The sequence below is a fragment of the Oryzias latipes genome, chromosome 20 (assembly GCF_002234675.1).
Source record: "Oryzias latipes chromosome 20, ASM223467v1".
Classification (NCBI taxonomy): Eukaryota; Metazoa; Chordata; class Actinopteri; order Beloniformes; family Adrianichthyidae; genus Oryzias; species Oryzias latipes.
In genome coordinates, this window is record NC_019878.2 from 14118008 (window position 1) to 14136844 (window position 18837).

Here is an 18837-nt window from a genome sequence, read left to right on the forward strand (position 1 = left end):
ATTGATCTTGAGATATCGGTTTGCTGCTCCTGCCCTGCTGAGGGCCGCAGTCAGTCATCCAGCGGGTTTTGTGGGTCAGCTGTCATGGCAAATGGAAAGGAGCTCTCCAGAGAATCCATGAAATGTGACTAGGCAAGAACACTTCTATTTGAAATGTGGATTCATCCACTGAGACTTATAAAATATATGTGTTTAAACAAAGTGACACCCAAGTCGACAGATATGCATATTTCTAGCTGTATTCCATAAACTTAGGGGTTCCCTAAATAGCTAGATTCATCCATAAATGACTAATAATACAATCAATATGTTGACTCTTAAAGGATATGTGTATATATTCACACTTACCCTTTGATGACCTTTTGGCCTGGTAACATTCCTCTCATGGAAATGGTCATTATGAGGCTAAACCACAGAGTTTGCGTTTTTAATTGTAATGAACTAAAAATCAGCTTGAAATGGGCATTGTTATTTTTTATGTAACTAATTAAATTATAATGGGAATTTGAGAGGATAAGCAGCCCCAATGTAGTCAGGTGAGGGAGAGTTTGTCACACGCATCACAGTATAACCAAAAACAATGCTATGGCATATGGTTGGGTTTAAAGACCCACTCCAATGAAAACCCTGTTTTTAACATGTTTTTGTAGCAATTCTTTTTTCTTAATGGAGGACATGTATAGAGAAAATCTCGATTGAAGTTCCACTTCTTAGTGTTTCTCTATTCAAATCCTGGTAAATCAGAAGGTTAGGAGTGTGAGGGGCTGTAAGCTAGTGGGAGAGTGTAAACAAGGGATTGATGGGAAATGAGGGCAGGCTTACTCTGCGCCCAAAACTTGTAGGAGAATTTTGGATGAACTACTGCTGCTTTGCAGAAACTATGATTTTGAACACGACAAGTATTTTTTATTTTATTTTTAATTTTTGCCTAAAAACAGTTTAATCGTAATTAAAAGGCCACATTTAAAATAGTTTAAAAAATGATGGAGTGGGACTTTAAAGTAATCAACCGGTGACAGAGAACAGGAGTGATTTAGAAAAAAACCAGTCCGACTGACAGATTGTTGTTTTTCAGTAGGATTCTTTGGCATTCCCATGAAACCTATAGAATTAAATATTGATCTGTGTGCTAGGCGTATATTTGTGGTGTTTTTTGTACAACTCTGCAGAGAAGAAGACATTTCCACTGCATAACTACTAAAGTTGTCCAGTGGGAGTTTCTGATTTAATAGCTGCTGGAATGCCAAGATAGTTAAAACTGGGATATTTTGGAAGGTAATTTACAACAAAATCCATATTAATCAAACATGAGTAAAGTTATGAGCTACAAGAAATATTGCCTAAGGGACAAACAGTTTTTTCACCTTTATTTAATTAGTTGCCAAGATCACAGTGACTGGATTGGTTTCTTTTCTGTTTGAAGAGTTTCCCAAGCATCTAAAATATTTATGTAGCTCTGCTGGAATAATTGCCAGATGCTTGTTATTAATGCTTGACAAAACATGTCAACTAAAATATTTTAAGTATTTCTTACTTTGGAAAGCTATAGACTCTGTTTTAACATGACAGTGTTGAAGCATGTGATCAGAACCATTCTGTAGCACGATGTGACTCGCCGTCACATGATAACCTCGCAGTTATCAATGGAGTAACACATGAAGTGATGCAGTAACAAGAAGTTTAGTATTCCCTTATGATGATATTAATGATGCAATGACTCACTATCCCCACGTTTTGCGTCAAATCTCCATTTTTGGGTCACGGTTTTGTTTGGGTTTGATAAATGATTTGTGTTCTACAACGCAACTAGAAAATTAAAAATGAAGAAAAATCCTTTTTTGATTTCTAATGACAGCTTGGCTGCAATGTACTTTACACACTGTAGTGAGAAACAAATAGAAAAGTGAGTGTAAAAGTGTGTTTTGCTGCTGGCATCATGACCAGCCTTTGCCTGTAGCATGCTCTTTTGTTTATGTTTTGCATAAAATTAGTAGACTGACTTCAGTGGCTTAGCCTCTCATCAGCAATACAGACTAATGTAATGTTTGTTTTTGAAAAGGTGCAATCAAGACGGACTGTTTTTACCCTATTATCTTTGTGCATCACATTATTGGATGATTAATGATATAGTAGGAGGACTGTGTACCATTTTGGACTGGTTCCTAAAAGTTTTGCCGCTTAATGCTTGCATAAAAACCATTAAAAAAAAGAATTTTTTGCATAAAAGGTTTTAGGCACTCCAACATATTCGTCTTAATATCTACAGGTTGGAGAACTGAGTGATTAATCATTAGGTTCAGTTACAAAATGTGATTATGATATCAACACACTCTTTATAATATTATTTAGATGTATTTATTATCAGAAGAAAGGAAGAAGTCTTTAGTATGTATTTGTGTAGATCTTAAATGTGTCATAGACATTTACAAAAACATTTTTTTTTCTGTCAGAAGCCCTCAGAAAATGTATTGAAAGTCATTCGAAAAATGCAAGTTTTCTGTTGGTGGGCTAGGGGTGTGACGATAACCACATCACCGTGGTGATGACGCAGTGATGAGGTTATCACTGCATCATCGCACGTTTTTTTTTTTAAGTTCTGCATATGGTGCGTGATTGGAACTATAATAAACACATTCAACACATTCATCTTTGCTTTTTCTGCTAGTCCTGTGTTCAGACTTCAAGGGCTTCTGGGGAAACCTTTTATTACTGTTCTCCTTCACTCCCTCTTGCGCTGCTCGCGCTCCCTTTTCTTACACACACGCAGGCGTCTCGTGAGGAAATATAACAAATTTACTGCGTTCTAATGATTAATTTCCATTGTATTCGTATCCCGGGGCGTGCGGTTAACTGCGACACCGTGGTTGTGACACACTGGTTCTTCACCGCTGTGATCAAAAATCCCACACCGTCACAGCTCTATGGTGGGCTCCAAATGTTTTCATAGATCAGCTTTTGTTTTTAGTTTTTCACTTTTTCTAAGAAGATTTTCCAACCAGTTTGACTTGACTTTTCACTCCATCTTGATACTAGTGAGCATAAAACCATTTTATCCTTGAATGTCAATGGGACGGAAATTAACACCACCAATGTACCATGGCAGCCTAGTTCAGTGAAATATGAGCGTGGCTCTTCCTATTAGTCAGGTTGATGTGGTCAAAGGTTAAACAAGGTTCCTGTTAGGCCGGTTGGGAGCTGGAATAGAACTGTTATCAGGCTGGATCCTCTTTACCTTTTAGGGTCACCCAATTAAATCATTTGCCTTCATTTAAGTTCTTTCATTAAGCTTATGATCCCCTTTACTTAGAGGATGGGGATATGGCCCAAAGTACAAATATGTATAATTTTGAGCCATAGTGTAAAATTTGATAGCAATTCTGTTTTTCTAAAAGGAAAAAACAACAATCTGCCAGTTAATTTGACTAAAAAGAAATGATTCTTTCTCATGCGAGGACAGTAATAGACAGTGTTTTTGATGATCTGATTGTGATTGTCCTTGTGTCCCGGTCTCATTCAGATCGAGCAGGCAGCATCAGCACCTTGGACTCCCTGGACTTTGCGCGTTACTCGGATGACGGCAACCGAGAGTCAGACGAACGGGTGGCAGGTAAGACCAATGAAATCCCCCCTCTGGAAAAGCACAGAGCAAAAAGAGAAATGTTTAAAGAAAAGGCATCATCGCACAAGGAAAGTCCACAATCATGCCATGTGATGCAAAACTGAAGAATTTTACACAATTTCTTTCATGCAATAATGATACATTGGCTTAAAAAATGATGGATCTTGCTTCTTTGGGTGCTACAGCCTAGAAATGGAATATTTAAATGAACTTAGGGGGGACGGAAAGATTTAGCTCCACTTTAAAACGTTTTTTTGTATTTTTTTCCATATTGTCTTTGGTTAAAATCCCCAAATTATTCAAACGTGGTAATGTAAACTCTGATCAATGCTCCTGTTTTTTTTATCAGTTGCAGTGAGTTTTTCTGGTGGTGACTGCACTTTATCCTGTCAGTTATCACAGTGCAGAGTAGGTCGCTGGTATTTTTGGTACAGGATTCGTCAGCATCCTCCAAAAAGATGTTCGCTACACCCTCTATCTCTGTTGTATCACATTATGTTAGTGTAAGGCACGATAACAACATATAAGGTAGATATGAACCCTTCTGGGTTCTTTTTAGATTGCTTTACGGTTATTAATGTTGTCTGAAATAAAGCAGTTTTATTGTTTTATTGCAGAAATCTAAGTAGACCGTCTCGTCTAGCAGGAGCCATTTTTGTTATGTTTGCAAAGTCTTTATGCAGTGGAAAATGGAAACCATTACTTTAGTCAGTCATGACCATTGACTGTGATATAATGGTTAATGTACAGCAGTATTTTGTTTTCCCTTCCATTCATCAGCGCATCATCATTGAGCTTGTAACAATAAAAAGTACACATTTAGAGCGCTGTCCACAAACTCACCTCCGTTATTGTTTAAATGTGTGATTTTAATGATAACAGCAGAGTATTTTTCAGTGAAGTCTTGAGTGTTTACACTTACATCTTCTCTCTGAACATTTGAGCGGTTTGCTTGTGGTTTGGGACCTTTCCCCACCAGCTTTTGAAGGTTTAGTGCACAGATGAACCATGCAGCAGAGGTGGTGGTTTCACCGAACTCCCAACAATGAAGCACCTTTTTCTAAGTTGCCTCTGTTTCACTTCCCTTTTGCAGAATTAAACCCCCCACCCACCCCCCCACCCACCCTTGACTTTTTCAGTATTCCTGTTCTGCTCCACCTGTACTCCCAGCTGTCTGACTCTGGGTTTTCTGGCTTTCTCCTGACGTTGATCAAACCCCAGTGAAATTCTGGACAAGTCACTCCATCCAGACTAGATATTATTTTGATTTTGGTTTTGTTCTTTTGCTCTCCCAATATTCAGTTCTTGTTTTATTTTTTTCCTTTTTTTTTGCGATTGCAATCTGTGCCCTCGTAATCTGCAGAAAGAAATTCTACAGAATAAAAACGATAGATTTTTGGGGTTAAAAAAATAACTACTTAACGGACAAAATGCATCAAATTGAGCTAATTCAGTATCCACTTGCCAATGTATATTATATTTCCATCAGTTAAAACAAGTCAATTATGACAGCATCAGTGAAAGATCCTGTGGTTACGGGGTTTCGTTGACAGGCAGATTTGAAGTGCACAGCTATGCAATATTGTTTTTTTTTCCAGCTCCATTGCTCACTTTGCTTGTGTTACTCTAACGTATCTTGTGTGTCGTTTTGCTGCATTCAATGTCAATCTTGTAATTTCCATCTCAATTGGCAAAACTGAAACCTGACAGCCAAATGTAATCCCACCATACGATGAGAGCAGCTCGATCCCTTTCATCACAATTGTTGATGTATTTTTTGAAAATAAATAAAAGTATCTCTGATCTTAAATGACTATATGTCATTGATTTATATGTCAATTAGACTCTTTCTGGGCAGTTTCTGGTTTTTGAGTGGCTTGCAACAAAAATGAGTAAACCTTTTGCTGGAAAACAACCTGTGTCAGACAGCTCTGAGATACCGAGCATGCGTTTCAGAATAGAAATTGGATTGAAATTATCATTGTTACAGATTAATTGAAGATTGCTTCCCCGCCATTTATTAATTTTGGCACAAAAGTGTAAAAATGTGTGCAGGAAATCCTCAAGTAACAAAACTATATTGACAGCTTGACCATGATCCTCTGCTGCATGTGTTTGTTTCTACTATAAATTGCATGCAAGCCTTTTATTTATTTATTTTTTTTTGCTCTTCAACCTCTAATCTGTTATTTCATCTCTAAGTTTTTTTCACACCCATCTTTGTTTTGTTTGTTTCCTGTCTTTGGTTGGATCCACTTCCTGTGTGTGTTGTAATTTCCTGTCCAGTGCTGGAGTTTGAGCTACGGAAAGCAAAGGAGACCATTCAGGCTCTGCGCGCCAACTTGACTCAGGCAGCAGGTGTAGCGGACTTTTAAATTCTTCTTCACCCGAACACTTTTTGTTACAGCTTTCCCCGTTTTTATTTTTTTTTAATTGTTTTTTATTACCACGTAAACATTTCCAAAAGACTTATAATCCCCGTCTTTTCAAATAATCTTGTGTGTTTTCATCTCCCCAGAGAGTGATGTTCTCTCACAGGAGAGGAAAAACTTAAAATCATGCCCTGAAATTCAGGTAGGGTGCATTCAAACATGCAGAAATCTCTCTCTTTTTTTTCAAATGTAAATATTAGCAGGCTTGGTTGGATGAATTATTTTGACTTTTTCTTATTTAGGAGCCTATACGTCAACTGGAGAAAAGAGCCTTAAACTTCCTCGTCAATGAGTATCTATTAAAGAATGGATACAAGCTCTCCTCTATCACTTTTTCTGATGAAAATGATGATCAGGTAAAAGTTTTTTTTTGTCTTAAAAGGTCAAAACGTTTTCTTTGATTCTAATCAAATAATAGAAAATGTACTTGTTGAACCAAACTGCGCTGACACTGATGTTTCGTAAATCATTTTTGGTTTCAGCTGTCCCGTTGTGAACTGTTTTTTGTATCAAACATACAATAGAAAGTAAACACGCTCTTTTATTTACTTTGTCTTTGTAGGACTTTGAGTTGTGGGATGACGTTGGCCTCAACATCCCAAAACCCCCTGGTCTGTTGCATCTCTACAGAAACTGTGGAAACGTTCCCCCTTCACAGAGAAACATGGTTGATGTGTCGGTAGCGGTGGACGCCTCGGAGCTTCTGGGGAACTGCGTCGCATCTGAGTCTTCTAAGAAGCCCGGCCTGTCACAGCAGGTCAGTGTCAAAGCACGGCGGACTTCAGTTTTCCTATTACATCACAACTATTCATATTATTCATGTTGATTGAAAAAAGAAAAAAGTGTCCAATTATCTAATATTTGTACCCGTTATTCACCAAAACTTGCCCATTTATCATAGTTTTTAAGCATTGTTGCAAACTATCAATGCTTTAACTTTCAGACAGTCCCTCAGGTTAATTCGCACACGCCGACCACCCTTCAACTTTGCAGCTTTTACTGCTTTAAACCTGTTTTTCCAGTGAACTGAAACGTTGCATTTATCACCTAAAACATTTACCGTATTATCCCTGCAGGACATAAAAAATGTGTCCAAAATGCATTTTATCACCCATGTTTTGTTTTGTTTTAGAGCAGCTCATGATGATCTCTGACACATTGCCGAAAATGCATTTTCCCTGACTAACAGATTTACTTGTTTTCCATTTTGTCTTGTTTTTGCTGACGAGTTGCTTCTTAATGATAAAATCAGCAGAGGGACCTGACCTATTAGGAAATCAATAAGTAATTCAGGGTTGATTATACTAATGGCCTCAAAATTCCTTTTCTTTTTAAACTCTCCTTTTGTCTACTTGTTTTTTATTTCTCTATTTGTCCACAACAAAGAAATAAAACGTTTGCGTATTTAGTTCAATTTTCGCCAAATGAGATGAAAAGTAGAACGAAAAACAAAGTTCCTGTACTTTGATTCCAAATATGGCTGTTTTGCTGAAACCTTTTATTTACAAAAAAGATAGTAGTTTGAGGCATACTATTTAAAAGTATTAAAAAAGGATCTTATTTTGCTTTTTCAGTCTAAGCAATGTCACTTTAGAGCAGAAGTGTACTATTAAAATGATTGTTTATGTAAATTAAAGTTGTACTATAGATTTATAATAACTGGAGTCTTCATTACTTTTCATTTAGAGCTGAACAAAGTGAGATTATTATTTCTCCTTTTCTTTCCTTTTCTCCTTTCTCCTTTTATTCTTCTAGCAACAAACAGAAGTTGTGCAGGAGTTGGAGTACCAGCTGGGTCTTCTGAGCAGCGAGAAGCAGAGCCTGGCCGATCAGATCAAGAAGCTGCAGAGGTAGGTGACTGCTTGTAACTCTGGTTTGCTGAGGCCCAAAAGGCTTCAATAGCTCTTTATATACCAATAATGAACCGTCCTGACAGTTGTTGAGTTGTGTTTCTACCAGAAGAAATTTATTACATTTTATTACAAATGTTCCTGTTTTTCTTGAAATTCCTTCACAGTGAAATTCAGACTCTGAAAAGGACCGTCTCCTCTCCGCCTCCAGCTACACTAGACCTGAGCTCCCAGAATTCATCCCACCCTTCCTCCTCTTCTAACATCATCACTTCCTCCACTGACTCTCCCTCTGTGGTATCTTTTAATTTAATACCTTGTGACCAGCTACACGGATTTTAATGTCTTTTATTTCAATCGGTGCTTAGCATACGTTAAAACCAACAGATTTTTCTCCCGTGAAGGAAGCTAGATATGCTAATGTTTTATTCTGTTGATTACCTTCAGGATAACAGCCAGACTCTTGAAGGCCGAGGGGTTTCAGAGGCTGGAAATGGGGGAGACCCTCCTTCTAAGCAGAAAGCATCCCAGCTACAGTCCTGCAACAAGACACATGTTCACTTTGATCAGCCAAACAGGTGAATGAAAATGCTGGCATGCAACAAGCCAACAACTGAGAATATCTTTTTGGTAGTAGACTTGTATGGCGCTGTTCTACCTTCCTCGAAGGCCCAAGGTGCTTTACAGTCCCCCATCCACACACACTGATGGGGGCTTCTCTGCTGAACAATGGTGCCAACCTGTAACCTCCAGAGGCAGTGTGGGGTCCAGTGTCTTGCCCAAGAAAACTTAGCCATGTGGGGTGGGCATGGCGGGAATCGAACCTGTAATCTTCTGATCAGAGGTCGACCGCCCTACCCATGGCTGCGTAGTGCCATGTTCATAAAGGTGGATAAATGTCCATAGAGATTATTGTTAAAGGTGAATTTTTACTTTTAATGAGCATTTCTGTTTTCAAGCCCAGTGAAAGGCATTTCACCGATTACATTTGAAGGCAGCATGAAGCCAACCAAATAATTTACCTTCTCATAAAGTCAGTTTGTGACTTGTACTTATTATTTAAAGAAAAAAATACTTAAGTTTAACATTCAGCTTTTCCACTAGTTGCCTTTCTTGGTACTAAAGGAACAATACACACTTGACAACAAATTCAAACACTGTTTTTTATTTCTGTGGGCTTGATGAGCAATTGTATTCACTCATTTCATGCTTAATGACTTAGGGACTTTATTTCTTTTCAATATCTCAATCATATTTATCTCTTGCCATTGAGTTACTGTTTTGTATTCACAGCACAGGCTAAATATCCTTCGCTCATAATTTTTTCTTTCTGTTCTACTCCATTATAATGATGATATATAACCGCAGTAATGACTGAATTTAACAGGTGCATTGATTGTTCAATCAGTAGTCATTAAAGGCTGCAATAGACTATACAAAAAGGTTTTGACCGTTTGTTGTTGAGTCTGTACGTAGAGGTCATTTTCTTTGAACAAAATTGACTTTTTCTTTTGCAAAAGGCATCAAAGTATTCCGCTTAAAAAAAACTAAAAAAAACAACTCATTATTTTATATTGTAGTTTTCTACCATCCTGGTACTCATCTACAGTTTAGTTTTAGACACATATGTATGTCATAAACCCTTTTTTTTGTAAATGTATTTATATGATTATAACATGTTGTAAATTATAATATATGAATTTAAATAGTATTGTATATATAAAATGCATTTAATAATAATGTGCACCTAACTAAGTACCAGCTGACACCAGTTTACCTCATATTTACTCCCTCAAATTGAGTGTCATTTTTATATGACCACTAGATGGCGGTACGTGGCAGTTTTGTTTTGTTTTGTTTTTTTTGCGCAATCCTAAATCACAGCTTCTTTCCTTTTGGAAAATGCAACATTTTTTATCTTCCTATTAATTAAAAAATAAACAATAGTATTCTTTTGATAGTTTTAGGGTTAATTTAATTTACTTCTACTTCTTATACTTTTATAACCAAAATTACAAACAGTGCAGTTATTAGATTTTCTGGCAGCAAAGTCAGACCCCTCCTCTGTCATTTAGTGGTCAAGACGATTTCCAAATCAGAGTTCTGAGTAAATGACACAGATCCCACAGTCATTGCATTGGCTGTTGTTTTTTCCAGGAAATTATCCCCAGCCTTCCAGCAAGCCTTACTGTCTTTCTGCAGAATGTGTTCGGACAGCCGCCTCGGAGCAGAGGTGAGCTACACTGTCATTTCAATCAAACATCCTCCTTGTACATGTAGAGACTCCAGCAACAGTCGTGCACAATCTTCCTGTTTCCTCCAGGTGTCCCGTATAGCAGACAGTGAGGAGAGTGTCATGCTCATGCTGGGACGCTGTCTGCCTCACATTGTCCCTAATGTTCTTCTTGCTAAACGAGAGGTAATCCGACTTTTCCACATTTTAAGGCTCACGTCCTCGTATCCTCTATTGTTATCCTCATCATCTGTGACATCTTTTGTTAATGATCAATAGATGCACACAGGGCAGGAAGGCAGAGCAGGGTGAAAGTCTGGGGGGGGGGGGTGGGGGGGGGGGGGGGGGGGGCAGTTCAAAGAACAGGAAGTCTGCACAGCTTCCCATCAGTTTAATCTGCTACACAGCATCCAGCTTTAAATATGTAGCAGTAAAAGTACCATAATGATGTATTGTGCAGTTTATGTAAACTATCCCCTTAGTTTATAGGCAGTTTGATATTTCTTCACTTTTGTGGCTAATATGACATTTGGCTACTGTTATTTTGTCAGTAAAACATCATTTTGATCAAATACTCCTCTTTTCTTGGGATTCTTTTCATTAATAATGGATGCAAATTTGATTAAAAATGAAAGATGGCACGAGTAAAGTGGCTTTATTTGAAACCTGCAAATGCCCTGTTGTCTTGTGTTCCATCTATTCGTTGGGATTTGGTCTTCTTTTACGATGGTTTTTTCTTTTCTTTCTCATTGGCTGTATTTTGGGTCTGTCGCATTTGCTGCCCTCTTTGCCTTCACTGGCTTTATTTTATTCCTCTTTTTTCGTCTCACTCATTCTCTCACTCTCATGCATGCCTCTCTTCTAGAGAATGGTTGCACATCTTTGCCAGGTGAGTCTTTCACTCATGTGCATGATTGTGACATGACCTGTATATCCCAAAAAAATCTAACTATTGGCAGTGGTTTTATGCTTAAAATGCTGATTTAGGCTTATTTTTTTATGTTTTTTATTATTGCTTCTGTCATTTTTGCTAATAAATTATACACTTTGGTGAACTAACACTGCTGGATAACCTAAGCATGAACCCCTGTGACATGCCTGGTTAGCCTAAGTTAGGCAGTGATGTGTCAGGTTGCCTCGTATCAAAGTTAAATCTAGAATGTGTTTACACTCTATTCCTGATGTTATCCTGTCTGTTTATTTAGCTTTAGCTTGAGTCTCTTAATTATGTAAGTGAAAGAAAATTTAAAGTGGTTGTAATATTCAATCTAATATTTTAACAAAACCTTATCATACTTAGATTTTAAACTCCCACTCCAATCATCAGTGGTCTTTAAATTATGATTATGCCGTCTTTAGGTAAAATCCAAAACCCTGGGATGTTTTTTTAGGACATAGTTTCTGCAGAGCGGCAGTAGTTCGTTAGAAATTTGCCTCGTTTTAGCGCCTGCTCCTTATTCAATACAATTTGAATAAAGAAATTCAGTTTTAAACTTCAACATGTCCTCCATCATGAGAAAAAATGCCACAGAAACACAACTTTCATCAGAGTGGGTCTTTTAAAAAACGTCATTTTTTTTTAAGCAGAAACAATGCTCTGTGGTCATTTCAAATTTAAACCCCTTTTTGCGACTTTTTCACATGTTTTAAGTTATTGTTATTACCCAAATCTGTTTTGATTCTAGATCTCCCATTGTGTTTGTTTTTCCAAACTGTTTTACCAAAAAATGGACAATTTTCCTCTCCCCAAGTCTTTTCTTGCTATAAGCAAGTGCAAACACCTGCACAGGTGCGGTGTTTACACTGTTTGCATGCAATATATAAATGTATATGTACGTGTATGTGTTGTCCGTCTGTACACATTGAACGTGTGACTGGCCTTTGCTGTGTTGAAACAGAAGAGATGAAATTGTCTGAATGCAGGTACAGAAGTTCTCGGTTTGCCTGCTTTGCATATGGTCATGGTTGTGTAGTCGCCGTCAACCACAAGCCGTTACAAGAACCTTATCTCTTTACTAAATCAATGCAAACAAGTCTGCTGGGAGGATTTGGCAAGAAATCAAAACCTGCACCGAACATCATCACTTCAGGCTCCTTGCAGCTCACTGCAGTGGACTTTGCCCCCGTGACTGTTACATTAACCGACCAAGACGCTGGAGGTTCAAAACCCACCGAGCTGCTGTCTCTTCTTGTCAGGCTTCTACACTCCCACACGCCTGCAGACACGCCTTAAGCCGTTTGAATGCGACACCCGCTCACCAACAGAAGGTGTTTAACGCAAAACAGAAGAGTTAGAGATGGAGTCTGCGGCTGCCACCTGCTCATATTATCAGTCTCAGTCAATCATTAAACATTATGTTTTGCTTGTAGACTGAGGATCTCACTCAAATGCAATAAATGACTATGTGTAGTTTTATAGTATTTGCATTAGATCCGTCCTGTAAAAAGGCATTGATTTGTGATCATTTGCTGCAGCCTGATGACCTTGATTTTGCTTTTGGCCTAAATAAACAAACAAAATTATATTATTTTGTAGTTTTAGATGATTTTTTTTTAAATTTATTTCAAGAGAAAATGAACAGAATATTCTAACTTTTAAAAAGATTTTTGAATGGAAAGCGCCTAATAGGGTTTAGGTGGCCGAACAACTGATTAGTGTTTCTGTGCGTTCCTCAAAACACTCTAGAAAATAAAATTGTGACAGTAAAATATTCATAGTTGCATTGAAAAAACAATTTAAAGAGAAGAACAAACAGTAGATTCAAGGGAACTTAAATTCTTGTTTGAACCGTTTGGAAAGTGCAGTTAGTCGAGATTATTTTTTTGGTGTAACTGCATGTTCATTTGATGGTAAAACAAGACTGTCAATCAAAGTTCAGAAACGGCCGAAAAAACGTTGTAATTCTGAGAAATAATTTAGATCTTTAGCCTCGTGTGTTTTTGTTGGCAATGGGGTCTAAAGGAAATTCAATCAGATGTTGACATATTAACATTTTACCGGAACATCCTTGACTGTTTGGTGTTTGACATTAGTGTGGCTTCTCAGAGGGGCAGTCTTCCTGGATTAAGGTGTCCACCCTACCTGCCCACAGTGTTTTCTTTAGAATTAGTAAATGTTGACCTTACTGAAGAAGATTTTACATGGGGAAGGCTGGCTTTTATACTTAAAGGGAGCACAGTTTCTGGCTTTCAGATGTGCAACCTTTAAAGAATTCCTCTTTTTTTCTGTTCTGTGGTGTTAGGCTATTAAATATGACTCGTGAAGGTTTGTATTTTTTTAAAGGTCTGAAAAAACAATGTTATTTATTTTGATAATTAAAGGGGATTAAACTCACTTTCTTTTGGTTTTCTTTTCTCTTTTATGTTTTAGACACTTAAATAAATGAACCCAGATGCCACTTATTGTGAAATACACCGTTACCCTTCTTTTAGTTTTAATCTTTGTAAAAAGTCCATCAAGAACAAAAACATGGATCAAAAGAGTAATTCCAAATTAGGAAAATAGATAACTCAAGAAAATCCTTTTGTTTTTTTACCCAAGTTGCCTTTGGGTGCATCTATCCATTTCTGCTCTGGACTCTTCTAAGTCTTGGTAGGAAAATAGTCTATCTGGGAAAGAAGCAAAGCTTGAAAAACGAAATATTTTTAACTCCGTGTGCACTCTCTAATTTGGGAATGTGTAGCGGGAATGTCGAGCTGGCCGCAGTTTGGCCATGGAGGCCCTGTATCCAGGGCGGCTGAGCTTTCTTCTCTCTGGCAGGAGGGCCCATGAACTCTGACTGAACTGTGGGGCAGGGCTCACTTTTAGGTGCAGAACTGGATCATTAGGCATGTGTGCGTCAGCTGTGTGTAGGCCTGCTTTTGCTCTTTGTTGGCCTTTATGGTTTGTGGCTTCTCCTATATGTGACTATAAATGCAAATAAATCAGAAGCTAAAAAGTCTTTCAGAGTTTAGATGTTAATGGCCCTCTGTTGGGTTTCTAAGGTGAACTCCCTGTTTGTTTTTTCCCTGTGATGATCCCATCGTTAGTGTCCTTTTTCCTTTCTTCAGTCTATAACTCTGCTTGATACCAACCCCCCTCTTTTTTTTTGTCTCTCAGCTGTTGAAAACTTGTAAATGATTTGATCTAATGTTGGTTATTTCTATCTCTCTTGTCTTCTGCACCTCTCCAGGAGTTGATTCCACTCATCTTGTGTACCGCATGCCTTCATCCAGAGCCTAAAGAAAGGGACCAGCTCCTCCACATCCTGTTTAATCTAATTAAGAGGCCAGATGATGAGCAGAGGTTGGTAAACTGCATTTCAAAGCCTTTACATGAATATTTGAGGTTTTCTTTTTTTTTAATATATGTGTGTTTCCTCAGACAAATGATCTTGACGGGTTGTGTCGCTTTCGCAAGACACGTTGGTCCTACTCGAGTTGAAGCTGAGCTTCTTCCTCAGTGCTGGGAACAGGTGCAGTGACCTTCACAATTCAACACTTTTCTATTCCAATTCTTTTGTCCCCACCATCTGTAGAATCACTTTTCTTTTCTAAAATGTACACAACTAAAATTTTTGACACAGTTTCTTCATATTTTCTATTTTTAAATTAAGTGTTTGTAGTTAAAATCACTTTTTGTTTACTTAAGTTCCAGTTCGTGGTCTGTTGTCTTGTACAGCAGTGTCAATTGAGCAAGAAAGCTTTTTTATTTTAAATAATAACTATCAGAATAAAGTCAAAGCCACCAAGAAAAGTGATCAATTTAGGCAGAGATATACATTTCATGTAAGGAAAAAAGCCACTTGTGTAGAATACAGTGTCATTCTATTCCATGTTTGTAAAAATCCGTCTTGTTTGCGTCTGACAAATATAGACTCATGGTTTTGTTTTTATTGCCACCTGTGTCACCACATTCTTGGTAAACAAATTCTGCTGCCATGGCAACGGCAGCTGCCAGCCGTTTGGAGGCTGAGAATCTGCAGAGAAAGACAAATTGTGGTTTCTACAGGGTCAGGATGTTGATGATTCTCATGTTGTTTCCATTCTTTGGTGACGGCACTCCCCTTTTATTCTTCTTTTTCCTTTATCCACGCTCTTTCGCTTCCAAACGGGTCGTTGTCCTAATCTGGCCTTCACAGATTAACCACAAGTATCCAGAGAGGAGACTGCTGGTGGCTGAGTCCTGTGGAGCGTTGGCGCCTTACCTGCCTGTGAGAACATTTCCATGCAGTAGTATCTTTAAAGGATACATGGAGCATAAAGATGGATTCAGTTTCCCCCCATCACTTCCTGTCTCCGCAGAAAGAAATCCGCAGCTCCTTGGTGCTGTCCATGTTGCAGCAAATGCTTGCAGAGGACAAGGCTGACATGGTCAGGGAGGCTGTGGTCAAAAGTCTGGGGATTATCATGGGTTACATTGATGATGCTGACAAGTACCCCCAGGTTTGTTTGTTTTAAGCAGAACAAAGATGCAGTCTGATCTATTGTTTTGAAAAAAAATCAGCATTGCTTCCTAACAATGCTGCCTATACTAGTTGTTGGCTCCTAATGCTGCTTTTTTTTTTTTTATCTTTTTTTTTAGGGTTTTGAATTAATGCTGCTATCACTTGGAGATCCATCAGAGAGAGTGGTCAATGCGGTCCACCAGGTCTTCATCCCTGCCTTTTCCGCATGGAGCACTGAACTGGGGAACCTTCACGTTGCACTCATTCCTTCTCTGTTGACGCGAATAGAAAAGCTCCTGCCTGTAAAGGAACTTTATGATTATGAATTCCATATAACCATTTGTAGTCTTGATTTTTGCTTTTTTACTCTTCTACTTGCTGTTCATACTTGTGATTAATCGTTCTGCAGCAGGGGGAACATGGTCTGGATGAGCACAAACTCCATATTTTCCTGTCCGCCCTTCAGTCGCTCATCCCTCCACTGTTTGCTCTGGTGCTGCAGAACGCACCCTTCACCAGCAGAGCTGCAGTCCATGCAGACACACCTGCCATTGAAGGTATGACCGCTCATCACAAACATACAGAAACGGAGTGTTGGAGATGATTTTCACACACAATGTACAGCTTTTACCACAGCAGGCACTTGTGCTCTCTCAGTTTTTAACCTTTTAACACTGGAAATGTTGCCAGCAACACCTAAATAATACATACTTTGAATCTTTGAGCCCACTCCAATGAAAAATTGTATTTTTAGTGTTTTTAAACATCTTCTTTTAACATTTTTCTGATAATGTATGACATGTTTTTTTGAAAATTGATCTTAAAATTGCATTTCTGAGTATTTCTTTATTCAAATCAATGTGAATTAGGAGATGACAAAAAATGCCATTGGGAAAAACTTGCAGCTGTGACGTAGAAGCTACAATCGGTGGGCCACAAGCTCCCTGCTCTGCTCCATTCGAATGCATCTAATTGCAGACAAATAGGTCCAGAGTGTGTTAACAGATGGATGATGGGAAATGGGGGCTGACTTACTCCGTGCCAATGATCCTTCTCACAATTCAAATTTCTTACAAACTTTTGCCACTCTGCAGAAAAAGACAGGTTTTTTTTAATGGTATCTAAAAAAAAATTTGTAGACCACTGGAAATGCTTTTAATAGATAAATAGATTTATTCAATCAAATGAAAATCAGAATGGGACTTTAAGCAGCAAATCCATATAATTTCCTCTGGGGTTTTATTGTCTCTGGTCCTGCAGTCACCCGGTTCCCCAGGCCAGCTTCTCCTCTCCAGGATATAGCTACCATCATCGGCAGCAGGGAGGTACTAAGTGTTCTGCTCCAACTCTACGACCACCAGCTGGAGCTGGAAGGAACCACCGGCTGGGACAGCCTCCTATGGGTTGTCAACCAATTGTAAGAGCTGCTGACATTCAGTCACTCTTTTAACACTTTACCCTCAGCCTTGGGCACACTACTAAAGTACTGGTAATCTCTCAAATGACTGAACTTCAAGTCAAACTCCATGTAGGCTCTGTGATCAGTGGGGGTGCAACGGATCACAAAACTCACAGTTCGAATCATTTTTTTATCAGTAAAAAGGAAAAGAAATATTTAAAAGATGAAGATTTTATTTACTCTGAATGAAATTTATGTTAGAATGTGAGATTTTTTAATTAACTATTATTGTTTTGAAGTTTTATATATTGATTATAATTTACGTTTCTTTTTCTCTCTCTCTCTATATATATATACTGTACATATCTTTAATTTAGGGTTTTAAATCGATCTTAAATCAGGATTTAATTCACTATGTTTAGAGTTTAAGCGGCTCGTTGACCTGTATCAGTGACAAACGTCTTCCTGTCTGCTCTTCTTCCAGGTTGCCTCAACTTATAGAGATCGTAGGTCGCATCAATGTGACCTCGTCGACCTGTGTTCACGAGTTCTCTCGCTTCTTCTGGAGGTTGTGTCGCACCTTTGGGAAAATTTTCACTAACACTAAGGTACCCTTCTGTCACGTCAACTATAAATCAGAGGTTGAAGCTACCAAAAGAAATCAGATTTATATTTTCAAAATCTTTGTAAATAATTCAATTTGAATAGAATCTACTAGAATTACATTTCCTTATTTAGCAAAAGTAAGAAGTATGGAACTCGTCTGTTGATAATATAGCACAGGGTTAGCTGTCATTATTTGATTTCCTGCTATTCTAATATATCTTTCAAATCCATTTATGATTGCTAAAAAAATTCATTTTTCTTTGTTTTTATTTTTCATAGGTTAAACCACAATTCCAAGAAATCCTGCGACTTTCAGAAGAGAATGTTGGTAAGTCGTTTTCTGCCAAACAGATGTTCATTTCTTTTATGCCAAAAATAGGTGGTGTTCAGATGCAGTCACAGCTGATCTACACAAGCTGTTTAGAGACAGAAAAAAGGGTGTTGGCCTTTTCTTCTTTCTTTTTCCCTTTCTAATTCTAGATATTTTTATTTTGTTCTCGCATATAGGGGCTTCACCGGCTTGTTTCTTTAGGTCTTCAACTTTGTCTTTAAGACATTTTATCCTCAGATGTACAAAGAAATAACATTTTTTGTACATTTTGTACATATTTACTTTCACACAAATGCCACACAAAGTTTTCATTGTTCCGTTTTTGTTTTGTTGTTAGATGCGTCAGCAGGAAATGGGATTCTCACTAAAGCCACAGTCCCCATTTATGCCACTGGAGTACTGACATGCTATAACCAGGTAACCAAGCTGCAGCTTTCAGATTTTAATCAATAATCCATGCAACAACCACTCTGCTCATATATTTGCTGTTCTGTCATTTTTTGAAAGGCTTAATGTATCATTAGCTTACCTAGAAAAAAAGAAATGAAAATATATTTCACACAGTTGAGATGCAAAAGGTCTTTGAAATATTATATTGATGATTGAATTATAAAATCAAGTTATGTTAGTGGTATATAAAAAAATGATCAATAAATTAATTCAATATGAGCACAGCCAGAAGATGTAGCCTCAAAAAAAAAAGGAATAGAAATCTGATCCTAAGAAGAAAATCACTAGAAAGTAGTAAAATTATCTTTACATGCAGGCAGCAAGTCATTGTCACCAAACAAAACACATTATAATAAATCCAACTTTAAACTAGTTTCACACAAGCATTCAAAAGAGAAAAAGAAGCTAAAATTGTCAACTGTTTGATAGAATTACTTGAATAAATAAATAAATCTATATTCTTTGCTAGTTCTAAGCAAGTGGTTTGTATT

The 18837-nt window shown here is 37.8% G+C and overlaps 1 protein-coding gene across 7 annotated transcripts in view; it reads left to right on the forward strand.

Annotated features, from left to right (window-relative positions):
* kiaa1468 (KIAA1468 ortholog) overlaps positions 1 to 18837 on the forward strand; it is a 30723-nt gene that overhangs the window by 717 nt on the left and 11169 nt on the right. For 3 of the 7 annotated variants that reach the window (XR_002872344.1, XM_023950056.1, XM_023950055.1), the window contains exons 2-22: positions 3518 to 3607; positions 5906 to 5977; positions 6138 to 6193; positions 6294 to 6407; positions 6614 to 6808; positions 7807 to 7901; positions 8069 to 8198; positions 8349 to 8479; positions 10059 to 10134; positions 10225 to 10320; positions 11000 to 11023; positions 14307 to 14419; positions 14498 to 14588; positions 15255 to 15326; positions 15418 to 15558; positions 15698 to 15862; positions 15970 to 16117; positions 16821 to 16977; positions 17444 to 17567; positions 17845 to 17893; positions 18234 to 18313. Coding sequence is in view for 6 of the 7 variants with exons in the window: in XM_023950056.1 (XP_023805824.1) it covers positions 3518 to 3607; positions 5906 to 5977; positions 6138 to 6193; positions 6294 to 6407; positions 6614 to 6808; positions 7807 to 7901; positions 8069 to 8198; positions 8349 to 8479; positions 10059 to 10134; positions 10225 to 10320; positions 11000 to 11023; positions 14307 to 14419; positions 14498 to 14588; positions 15255 to 15326; positions 15418 to 15558; positions 15698 to 15862; positions 15970 to 16117; positions 16821 to 16977; positions 17444 to 17567; positions 17845 to 17893; positions 18234 to 18313 (2219 nt within the window). In the remaining variant the exon portion in view is untranslated. The remainder of the gene's footprint in view (positions 1 to 3517; positions 3608 to 5905; positions 5978 to 6137; positions 6194 to 6293; positions 6408 to 6613; positions 6809 to 7806; positions 7902 to 8068; positions 8199 to 8348; positions 8480 to 10058; positions 10135 to 10224; positions 10321 to 10999; positions 11024 to 14306; positions 14420 to 14497; positions 14589 to 15254; positions 15327 to 15417; positions 15559 to 15697; positions 15863 to 15969; positions 16118 to 16820; positions 16978 to 17443; positions 17568 to 17844; positions 17894 to 18233; positions 18314 to 18837) is intronic. The other 4 variants (XM_023950058.1, XM_023950057.1, XM_023950059.1 and 1 more) reach the window with 3 other exon arrangements.